Source organism: Dipodomys merriami, unplaced genomic scaffold, assembly GCF_024711535.1.
Source record: "Dipodomys merriami isolate MVZ:Mamm:240054 unplaced genomic scaffold, mDipMer1.0.p SCAF_10, whole genome shotgun sequence".
Lineage (NCBI taxonomy): Eukaryota > Metazoa > Chordata > Mammalia > Rodentia > Heteromyidae > Dipodomys > Dipodomys merriami.
The window spans coordinates 17278656-17290589 of NW_027202271.1; the positions used below are offsets into that span (position 1 = coordinate 17278656).

Sequence of the window (11934 nt, forward strand, 5' to 3'; positions counted from 1 at the left end):
GTTACCTGTTGTCTTCTTTCTAGAGTATCGAGATCGTTACGATTCAGACCGGTATCGGGATGGCTATCGAGATGGCTATCGGGATGGCCCACGCCGGGATATGGATCGCTACGGGGGCCGGGATCGGTATGATGACCGTGGCAGCAGAGAGTATGACAGGGGTAATTACAGGACACAATTCCAAGTACTTTCTTCCTGAACTCCTTTCTTTCCTCCCTGCGTGTGTAAGGCCTGTGACTTGGTGTATTTGTAGGCTACGATTCCAGGATAGGCAGTGGTAGAAGAGCATTTGGTAGCGGGTACCGCAGAGATGATGACTACAGAGGAGGCGGGGACCGCTATGAAGACCGCTATGAGAGGCGAGACGATCGCTCATGGGGCTCCAGAGATGAGTACTCTCGGGATGACTATAGGCGTGATGATAGAGGTAACCATTTTCTTTTCCTTTCCATGGAGTAGACACTAGAAAAACTGCAAATTTTACAGTCGGTTATGTTTATACTATCTTCAGTTTGAAACAAAATGTACATATTGGTAAATTGCAAAGAACAGACCTAGTACAGCACTGGACAAGAATGGGATGGTGAACCAGGCACTGGTGGCTCACGCCTATAGTCCTAGCTACTTGGGAGGTTGAGATCTGAGGATCACAGTTCAAAGCCAGCCCAGGCAGGAAAGCATCCCCATGAGACTCATATCTCCAATTAACCCACTCAAAAACCAGAAGTGGCACTGTGGCTTAAGTGGTAGAGCACTAGTCTTGAGCACAAAGAGATTCTAACAGAGCCCAGGCCCTGACCTCAAGCCCCACCATTGCCATTTAAAAAAAAAAAAAAAAAGATAGTTGGGTGCGGGTGGCTCACGCCTATAATCCTAGCTACTCAAGAGGCTGAGATCTTAAGGATCATGGTTCAAAGCCAGCCCGGGCAGGAAAGTCTGTGAGACGCTCTTATCTCCAATAAACCACTAGAAAACCAGAAGTGGCGCTGTGGGTCAGATTTCAAGCTCCACAAACGGCAAAAAAAAAAAAAAAAAAGATAATGGTGCCTTCACAAAGTTACACAGATTGAAAATATGTCCCAGAAGCTGTCATCATTACCTTATGGCCCTTATAAGGAATTTAAGTCTTATTAAATAGTACCTTGTTTTCAGATACATATGTTTATCATGTGTGGACATGATCACCAAATTTAGCACCCACTAACTGAGAGTCAGCTCATTGTCTTAAACCAGCTGGTTGTACACATAGATCTTATGTATAGATAAACAATGGTTTTCAGAAATACAATTTCCTGGACTTAGAACTTGACTTAGTAGTAAAACACCTGCCTATCAAGCATAGTGGCTTTGGGTTTAGAGAAGAGAGTAAAAACAAGAGTTTTACCAAACTTGGTAGATCAAGCCTGTGTCATAGCTACTTGGGAGGCAGAGATTGGGAAATTGTGGTTTAAGGCCAGCCTTAACCAATGGCTGAGTGCATACCTATAATCTAGTGACAAAGAGAAACATGAGCAGGGCACCGGTGGCTCACACCTGTAATCCTAGCTACTCAGGAGGCTGAGATCTGAGGATCACGGTTCAAACCCCCAACTGTGACTCAGAAAAGACGAGCTTTTTTCAGTCATGTTGTTGTGTTCCTATTTTACCTGTTAAAGTTACTCATTTTCCAGAACTTTTTTTTTTTTTTTTTTTTTTTTTTGCAATCCTGGGGCTTGAACTTCTTGGACTGGGCTCTGTCCCTGAGCTTCTGCTGCTCAAGGTTAGCACTCTACCACTTGAGCCATAGCACCACTTGGGGCTTTTTCTGAGCAGTTTATTGGAGATAAGAGTCTCACAGACTTTCCTGCACAATCTTAGCCTCCTGAGTAGCCAGGATTATAGGCAAAAGCCACCTGTGCCCAGCTTGGACCATATTATTGTTAAGAAAGGGTCAGTTTTGTCCATCCTTTTTTTTTTTTTTTTTTTTTTTTTTTTTTTTTTTTTTTTTGTCATGGGGCTTGAACTCCGGGCTTGGGCGCTGTCCTTGTGCTCTTCAGCTCTACCGCTTGAGTCACAGCACCACTTCCGGTTTTCTAGCGGTTTATTGGAGATAAGAGTCTCACGAACTTTGCTGCCCGAACTTTCCTGCCCGGGCTGGCTTTGAACCGAGATCCTCAGATCTCAGCCTCCTGAGTAGCTAGGATTACAGGCATGAGCCACCGGCGCCCGTCTTGGTTGATCATTTTTTACTAGGTAAAATAATTTCTTTGCTGTATGCTAGTACTCTAAACTTTTTGGTAGGGAACCAAAAAGTTGAACTTGGTTATTTAAGCTACCCATCTTCTTATGATCTTCCATCCACCTCTTCTGAATTGGCTAGACCACTGACTGAATCCCATGTAACAGTTCATAAGAGCTATATCTGGCAATCTGCTTTCAGCCATCAGTTTCTGATAATTTGGAAACTATTACTTAGGTCCCCCCCAAAGACCCAAACTGAATCTAAAGCCTCGGAGTACTCCTAAAGAAGATGATTCCTCTGCTAGCACCTCGCAGTCCAGTCGAGCGGCTTCTATCTTTGGAGGGGCAAAGCCTGTTGACACCGCTGCTAGAGAAAGAGAAGTGGAAGAACGACTACAAAAGGAACAGGAGAAACTGCAGCGGCAGCTGGATGAACCAAAACTAGAGCGGCGGCCCCGAGAGAGGTGAGGCCTCCCCTCTGTGACTAGTGTGCCTCAGTGGAGGGTATTCAGAAAGTTCTACACCAGGGGCTGGGAAGGTGGCTCAGTGGTAGAGTGCTTGCCTTGCATGCATGAGGCCCTGGGTTCGATTCCTCAAAGAAAGAAAAAAAAAGAAAGTTCTACACCAACTCTTGGTTGATACTTCAGGTTATTTGAGTGGAATAGAACATATTCTCTCAGCCGGGCGCCGATGGCTCACACCTGTAATCCTAGCTACTCAGGAGGCTGAGATCTGAGAATCACGATTCAAAGCCAGCCTGGGCAGGAAAGTCCGTGAGACTCTTACCTCCAATAAAAACCACCAGAAAACCGAAAGTGGCGTTGTAGCTCAGGTGGTAGGGCACTCGCTGAAGAGTTGAAGGACAGCACCCAGGCCCAGAGGTCAAGCCCCACAACTGACCAAAAAAAAAAAGAATATGTTCTTTCTTCATTGGTATATATTCTGGTTCTGTTATCTCACGGTTAGTTCAGGACAGTGGAGAACCCATTACAAAAATACTTATTGTTAGAAAGTGACATTGTATCACATCATAGTAAATGGAATGAAAAGCTAGGCATTATGAATATGTTCAGAGTATAAAAAACCAATGTTGTACTACATAGGAGAATGTTTTTATTAGCTCGCTTCTTGGTGACAGGTAAAATGTGTCATACTATCTAGCTTACATGTAGTTTGTGAGAAACATGAACATTTGACTGTGATAAAATACTAATAAGTGATGGTTAGGGGTCACAATAGGTCTAAGTAGCTTTCTGTTTTATTTAGTATATGTTAGTTCAACAGGGGTAGAGGCCATTGTGGCATTTCCACACATGAATACAGTGTATTCTAACCAAAAATCTTAACCTCCTCTTTCAGCCTAAAGCTAAAAGCAATTTCAACAGGTTCTTTTATTCTGTTTTACATGCAAACAATCTAGTTCCTTCATGGTAGCTTTAGTTGAGCAAAACACAGTGTAAAATCTCTTGTGCAGACACCCAAGCTGGCGAAGTGAAGAAACTCAGGAACGAGAACGATCAAGGACAGGAAGTGAATCATCACAGACTGGGACTTCCGCCACATCTGGCAGAAGTAAGTCAGATCAGGGTGGGTATCATGTTACTGTCGTTTTCCACAAACTGTTTTTTGTTTTTGTTTTTGTTTTTTTTGGGGTCCAGTCGTGGGCCTGAACTCTGGGCCTGGGCGCTGTCCCTCAGCTCTTCAGCTCAAGGCTAGCACTCTACCATTTGAGCCACAGCGCCACTTCCGGCTTTTTTCTTTTTGTTTATGTGGTGCTGAGGAATCCAACCCAGGGCCTCATGCATGCAAGGCAAGCGCTCTACTACTGAGCCACCTTCCCAGCCCATCCACAAACTGTCTATAATCAAAGCATGAAGAAATTTTGCAGTGTTTCAGTCATCAATTCTGAGGTAACATGGACTGATCTGGGTATCATTTCTCTTGCTCCAAAAAGTCAACAGAGCCGGGTGCTGGTGGCTCACGCCTGTAATCCTAGCTACTCAGGAGGCTGAGATCTGAGGATCGTGGTTCAAAGCCAGCCCGGGCAGGAAAGACCGTGAGACTCCTATCTCCAATAAACCACCAGAAAACTGGAAGTGGCGCTGTAGCTCAAGTGGTAGAGCGCTCGCCTTGAGCTGAAGAGCTGAGGGACAGCGCCCAGGCCCAGAGTAAAAGCCCCATGACCAACAACAACAAAAAAAAAAAGTCAACAGAATGGGCATCAAAATGGACTTCTATAACATATATAAGTCTGCCACCAGCAGGGCCAGTGGCTCACACCTATAATCCTAAATACCACAGGGGGAAACCTGCCCCTGGATCAAGATTCAAAGTCATCCCAGGAAAGTCTTATCTCCAATTAATTACCAGAAAGTCAGAAATGGGGCTGTGGCTTAAGTAATAGCGTGCCAGTTTTGAGCAAAAAAGCTAAGGACAGTGCCTGGACTTTGAGTTCAAGCTCCAGTATTGGCGCCAAAACATGGACACCATGATAATAATCTATCAGGGGCTGGGAAGGTGGCTCAGTGGTAGAGTGCTTGCCTTGCATGCATGAGGCCCTGGGTTCGATTCCTAAGTACCACATAAGCAAAAAGGAAAGCCGGAAGTGGCGCTGTGGCTCAAGTGGTAGAGCGCTAGCCTTGAGCTGAAGAGCTGAGGGACAGTGCCCAGGCCCAGAGTTCAGGCCCCACGACCAGACCCCCCAAAAAAATAAAAGTAAAAAAATAATCTACTATCAAACAATATACTTTTTAGAATTAGCCTTTATTTCCTGTCTTGAGTCTTTGAGTTTTGTTTGTTTGGAACAGTCACACTTCAAGAGTTCCTGTGAAGCTGGGTACTGGTGGCTCATGCTTATAATCCTAGCTACTTAGGAGGCTGAGATCTGAAGGTTGAGGTTCAAAGTCAGCCCAAGTTCCTGTGAGCTTTTCCTAGAGCCAGCCTTTTTTAGTGGTATGATCATAACAGTTTCTTTCCTCACTAGTTAATGTGGTATTTACAAGCATGTCTGCTGTTGTAGAGACCTGAATGATTTGATAACACCTCCTTTGCTTTATTGAATGCCAGTGGTTTCTCTTAGTTTGTTTTGAAGATTCGTTTGTACCTGAACTGTTTCAAAACATAGCTTTTTGGGAATTCATCTATACATTGTAGGAATTTTCTATAAATGATTGTGTTGGCAGACTCAGTAACATGGCATAATGTCCCCTTTTTTATGCTAAGTAGAATAAGTAGAAACATGGTGGGTTAGTTTGTACTTCTGTGGAGCTTACACTTCAAATGTAGAGAAGTCCTGAGAAATACATATCCCTGTGTGTTTTGGTTTCCAATAATATATAGATGCAGTTGCATCATTCTGTGTGGAGTTAGTTGAGCAGTAGTTTCTGGGAGGTTTCGTTGTAGCTCTCCTTCCTGTGTATGTCCACATTATTCTTCAGATAAGGCTACTCTTGACTTGCCCATTCATACCATGGAAAGATCAAATTGCTGTCCTTCAAGAGTATGCAGTCATTTTTTCTATTTCCCTGGACATAGTAAAGAACTTTCTCAAAAAGGTATTTGTAAATTTCTGGTTTAGAGATTGATGTATTTAAGAGTCGAATTAAGGTCCCCACTTTAAAATAATGGTAAGCCCACCTTATTTGCAGGTCTAAAATTTCCCCACATACATTATTCAGTTCATTGTATGGAGTTCTCAGTCCCACATTATTGTCACTTGTCTTTAAATCGTGTGTGATCTGCTACTGCCTTTAATTTTGTGAAAATATACCTCCCCAAAAGTAACAGTGTCCCAAAAGCAGGTTATAAAAGTTAAGTGGTAGTTTTTTGGTTTGTTGGAATGTGTCAAGCGTTGACCTGAGGTTGGACTGCATTATGGGAAGAACTCAGCATACATAGTATAGTAGCTAACTATATGTCCTGTTTTCCTTCAGTGGTAGTCTCCATGAATCTATAGCAGGATACCAAGGATCTACAATTACCTTTTTTCCCCCCCGATAATTTCACCTTCCCAATTTGACTTCATAGATGCACGAAGGAGAGAGAGTGAGAAGTCTCTAGAAAATGAAACACTCAATAAGGAGGAAGACTGTCACTCTCCAACTTCTAAGCCTCCTAAACCTGATCAGCCTCTAAAGGTAATGCCAGCCCCTCCACCAAAGGAGAATGCGTGGGTGAAGCGAAGTTTTAACCCTCCTGCTCGATCTCAGAGCTCAGACACAGAACAGCAATCCCCTACAAGGTGAGTTGGCCTGGGGCAGCAGCTGCTTAGCCTGGAATCAGAATTGTGATAATCATGATGGAAAACGCCCTGTGGAATATTGGCCTTACATACGATCTTACAAGTTATGATACCTTTATTCTCTTAGTTCAGACTCAGTGAAATACTAGAGCTGCTTCACGAGAGCCAATGGTGTACAGGTTTTTTTGTTGTGTTTTTGTTTGTTTTTTTTTATAGGGGTGAAGGGTGTTTGTTTTAACATAATTGTAAATAGAGGGTTCATTATGATGTTTGTGTACATATAGAACACACCTTCATACTCAAAACTCAGCCCCTCCATATTTCATCCTCCTCCCACTCCTGGTTTTCTGGAGTTTTGGGTCACCAGTACACAACACTTTAGTATCTCGAAACTGGCTATGATGGGAATGCCTACACCACAGCTCTGCAAACACTAAAATTCTTGGCCACTTCTTACACATTGACAGGGTGGCTTTGGGTTTATATTACTTGGAGCTGAAGTCTTCTCAAATTTGCCAAAAGGAGTACTTGTTCCTCAGTTTACACAGTTGTGATGCTTCTAAAGCATATGACACTTGAATCTTGGAATTACTACTTTGTTGTCTTGGGCTGGGAATGTGGCTTAGTGGTAGAGTGCTTGCCTAGCATGCATGAAGCCCTGGGTTCGATTCCTCAGTACCACATAAACAGAAAAGGCCAGAAGTGGCACTGAGGCTCTAGTGGTAGAGTGCTAGCCTTGAGCAAAAGAAGTTCAGGGACAGTGCCCAGGCCCTGAGTTAAGCCTTAGGGACTGGCAAAAAAAAAAAGGGAGGTTCTTGTTAGTTTTCTATGAAATCTAACTGCATTTAAGTTTTCTGTTTTCTTTCTGAAACTAATGTATATGATTGTTTTCCTTCTAGTGGTGGGGGAAAAGTAGCTCCAGCTCAGCCATCTGAGGAAGGACCAGCAAGGAAAGGTAAGACCCTAGAAGAGGTAGCTATTTATCTGGTTGGAATTAAGTACATGTACTACCATATCCCCCTCCAAGCATCAAGAAGAAAAAAAAAATTTTTCTTTTTGGTCAGTTATGGGGCTTGATCTCAGGGCCTAGGCCCTGTCTCTGAGTGCTTCAGTTCAAGCTAGTGCTCTACCACTTCAGCCACAGCACCACTAGAGTCTCACGGACTTTTCCTGCCTGGGCCAGCTTTGAACCATAGTCCTCAGATCTCAGCTTCCTGAATATCTAGGATTGCAGGCGTGAGCCAGCAGTGCCCTGCAAGAATTTTTTTTTTGTCGGTCATGGGGCTTGAACTCTGGGCTTGGGTGCTGTCCTTGCACTCTTGAGCTTAAGGTGAGCACTACCGCTTGAGCCACAGCGCCACTTCATTTTCTAGTGGTTTATTGGAGATAAGAGTCTCATGGACTTTCCTATCTGGGCTGGCTTTGAACTGTGATTCTCAGATCTCAGCTTCCTGAGTAGCTAGGATTATAGATGTGAGCCACCAGCGCCTGGCTTACTCCAAGAAATTTTTATTGGTATAGTTTGCACTCTGTTCTTGACACTTCTTTGTTAACCTACATTTTCCTGCCAGTAGAGGGCAGGAGAGGCCTCTTCAGCACTTGAGGCCCTGCCCTTTTCTGGTAGACCCTTTCTTTGAAAGGAAGATAGGAAAATTAGAATAGTCTCTATGCATGTTAGAAATGTCACCATTAGCAAGACCAGGGTTACTGCAGATTTTCCTAGTCTTCTTTTTCATTTTTCTTTTCAAGATGGTATACTCTCAACAGTGGAACTTTTTTAGCCAGGCGCTGGTGGTGGCTCACGCCTGTAATCCTAGCTACTCAGGAGGCTGAGATCTGAGGATCGCAGTTCAAAGCCAGCCTGGGCAGGAAAGACCGTGAGACTCCCCAATAAACCACCAGAAAACCGGAAGTGGCACTGTAGCTCAAGTGGTAGAGCGCTCGCCTTGAGCTGAAGAGCTGAGGGACAGCGCCCAGGCCCAGAGTTCAAGCCCCACAACCGACAAAAAAAAAAAAAAAAAAAAACAGTGGAACTTTTTTAATGAGTCTTTGGTGTTTGGGTGGGGGGGGGTTTCTTGGTGTTGGTAAGATACATACCTACAGAGGTCTTAGGAAGAAAGGCTTTTATGAGGAGACTTGGGTGGAGTGACAGTTAACTTCTCAATGAATATGGCAGAGGGGCTGGGAAGGTGGCTCAATTGTACAGTGCTTGCCTTGCATACATGAGGCCCTGGGCTCGATTCCTCAGCACCACATAAGCAGAAAAGGCCGAAGTGGTGCTTGCCTCAAGTGGTAGAGCTCTAGCCTTGAGCTGAAGAGCTGAGGGACAGTGCCCAGACCCAGAATTCAGGCCCCACGACTGACAAGTAAATAAGGCAGAGCAGATCTGAGGGGAAATACAGAATAGGGAGAGTAATTATTTGATGTGCCTTTGATTTTACTCAAGCAGATGAAAATAAAATAGATGGGATGAGTGTTGCAAAAGGCCAAACTGGGAGCTCCAGCCGTGGTCCAGGAGATGGCGGGAACAAAGACCACTGGAAGGAGTCAGATAGGTACGCACAAATTATCTTTGTCTTTCATTTGATGTTAGATGCAAATGATTTTGTAACAAGTTCTTAGATCTCCAAGTACTGCCAGGTTACTGTGAACAAACTAAAGCTAGCCATTAAAGACAGTTACATCCAAGGAATCTAGAAACCTAACAATGTCCACATAATGTGAACTGTTGACTAGGGTGCCTATTCAGTGCCTTAGAGCACCACAGGTTACCTTTTGTAGTGGTAGAGTTTTCTCCAAAGATGTGGTTTTTATGCTTACATCTTTGCAGGAAAGATGGCAAAAAGGATCAAGACTCTAGATCTGCACCTGAGCCAAAGAAACCTGAGGAAAATCCAGCCTCTGTAAGTGTCAAGGGCTTAATTGTTTTTTGTCAGTCTTGGGGATTGAACTCTGGGCCTGGGCACTGTCTCTCATCTCTTCAGCTCAAGGCTAGCACTCTACCAATTGAGAACCACAGCACTACTTCTGGTTTTCTGGTGGTTTACTGGAGATAAGTCTCACAGAGTTTCCTGTTCAGGCTGGCTTTGAACCGTGATCCTCAGATCTCAGCCTCCTGAGTAAGATTATACATGTGAGCCACTGGTGACTGGCTAATTTTTATTTCTCTTAGCTATTTGGACTCCCTTCATTTATAGTGTAGTTGAAAATAAGAAAATAACTTCCTTGCAGAGTAGTTGAAAATAAGTCATTGTGTTGAGATGGGCTTTTTTCCTGTTGTTCCCTGCCTGTTTCCCAAGCATCAGCATTCTGTTCCTTGTTTTTTGGTTGTGAGAATCTTAAGGCTTTTCTCACATTGTCATCTCATGTTACAGAAGTTCAGTTCTGCAAGCAAGTATGCTGCTCTCTCTGTGGATGGTGAAGATGAAAACGAGGGAGAAGATTACACCGAATAGACATCTACATCCTGTGCTTTCTCCTAGTCTCTCTCCACCCTGGAACATTCATTCGAGAGCAAATCAAACCTCTATCCAGACAAGACAAAATAAAGCTCACCATCTCCTGGAGACCTTTCTTAACTTTTTTTTAAAAAATGAGATTCTTTTGCATGCTGCTGCAGCCTTTAAAGTATTGAAGTAATGGAGAATCACCAATGTAGCCAGAGAGACAGACTGTGGCTTTTTGAAGGGGAAGTTGTGGTGCTATCTGATGATACCATGCAGCTGCCTGTGTGATTAGTGCCTAGGGGCTCCATTAACAGAAATGGTAGTGCCAGTGGTACATGTCTGGATCAGTTGGGCAGTAGGGGAGGTAGAAGGAAGAGTGAAAGAAATGTTTGTCTACCTTTTAATTCTTATCTTATTGTGGCATATATGAATTCTCAAACATTATCTGAATAAATTTTCCATCTTTGGAAAGGTAGGTTTAGTCTCATGTTGTTTTAGTCTCCAGGAGGCTGACAGCCCTTTCTCTTACTTTAACTCTGAGTTATTGGGGTCAGCCTAGGGGAAACTACTTTATTTTCTTACCCCCCAGGGGGGTAGATGGAAGTGAGTCTACAGGCCACTAGTAAAGAGGACCGCTTGGGGACCAAGATAAATGGGGAAATTGTGGTTTGAAAAACTTTTGAGAAGTGACAGATTATTTTATACCAGGCAGTCGGGGAATAGTGTGACCTCCAAAAACATGGCTTTTTTTTTTTTTTTTTTTTCCTTGTGAGTAGGACTTGGGGGTGTGGGAGATGTCTTGTGTAGCCTGGTTTTGCCCTTCTAAATTCTGTCCTTTCTGAAAGCTCAAATACATCCACATTCTCTTGAAACCTGGAAACTGTAGAAATTCAGACTCTTCATCTCATGTCCATTCTGCTCCTCCAAAAGCATTAAGTCACATACCTGCTCTCCAAGGCATTTGATAGTAGCTGGAAGCTGTGGCATGAGGAAGCAGCTACATTTCTAAGCCAGTGGCTTACTGACTGGCTTACCTCCTTTACTATTCCTTCCCTCTGTCTGTGCCTGCCCCTGCTGTTTTGACTCCTTTTACAGATCAGAATACTCTAGAATTGATGACTTGGGTAAGGAATAAAAGTGGATAGATAAGGACAGTTGAATCAAGAGCCTTTCTTAGAACCTTGATGTTTTCACGGTTCTTCCCTCCACTGAAATTTCACACTGATGCTTGGATTTATAATGTGGCCTAGACCAATGTATAGGGTGTTTTGTTTTCTGGGGTTGGTTTTCTTAGCTCCCCTTGAGAAAATAAATAATAATGGAAAGAACTATGTAACAAGGTCTAGTTTTTCTTGCTACACAGTAGCTTTGTCTGCTTTGACATGCACCTTTGTAGGGGTCAGTTCAGTAGATGATATCCCTTCCCCATTGTGGGAAATATTGGTACCTGCAGACAAAATAAAGACACCTTGGTCTCTTGTTTGCAAGCCTTGTTAGATCCTGTCCAGCCATGCCAGGGGTGTTGGCGTGTGCATGTGTGTGCGCTGCAGCAGTGGACTTAAAAGATCAGTTACCAGTGGAAAAGGGTACACCAAGTAACCTTAAGAAATTGGCAGGATTGGCTAGTAGCTAGGAAGTGAGCTTTTTAGAGAGTTGAATGGGTTTTTTAAATAAAACTTTTTAAAGAAACAGTGATTGTAGACAATGAAAAGGTAGTTTGCCCTCTTCATGTCTATTGTCCAAATAGTTGCATCCAAAAAAGCTGTTTTATCCCACACTCCTACCTTGTTCCCTGTTGAAATAAAACAGGGGTTGATTTGTCCCGCTCCTGAATACCTGTAAAATTTGTACAAAAATATCTTCTATGAAAATGATTTGTAATCTGTAGACTTACTACCTGGGAGATGTCTTGAGATGTAAAATCCCATCCTTTGGGTTGTGGGTTTTTTGTTTTCTCCAAATAAATCTGATCTTTCAAGTTCATTTTAATGCTGAAATTCTTTTGACAAAACTGCACATACCTCCAGT

General features: G+C 43.3%; 1 protein-coding gene across 4 annotated transcripts in view; it reads left to right on the plus strand.

The window, feature by feature from the left end:
* Eif4b (eukaryotic translation initiation factor 4B) overlaps positions 1 to 11889 on the plus strand; it is a 32845-nt gene extending 20956 nt beyond the window's left edge. The window contains exons 7-15 of one of the 4 annotated variants that reach the window (XM_070041678.1): positions 24 to 161; positions 254 to 427; positions 2456 to 2684; positions 3695 to 3807; positions 6247 to 6460; positions 7360 to 7415; positions 8907 to 9015; positions 9291 to 9363; positions 9835 to 11889. In XM_070041678.1, the coding sequence (XP_069897779.1) occupies positions 24 to 161; positions 254 to 427; positions 2456 to 2684; positions 3695 to 3807; positions 6247 to 6460; positions 7360 to 7415; positions 8907 to 9015; positions 9291 to 9363; positions 9835 to 9915 (1187 nt within the window). In that variant the 3' untranslated portion in view covers positions 9916 to 11889. The remainder of the gene's footprint in view (positions 1 to 23; positions 162 to 253; positions 428 to 2455; positions 2685 to 3694; positions 3808 to 6246; positions 6461 to 7359; positions 7416 to 8906; positions 9016 to 9290; positions 9364 to 9834) is intronic. The other 3 variants (XM_070041687.1, XM_070041696.1, XM_070041704.1) reach the window with 3 other exon arrangements.
* The last annotated feature ends 45 nt before the right edge of the window (positions 11890 to 11934 follow it).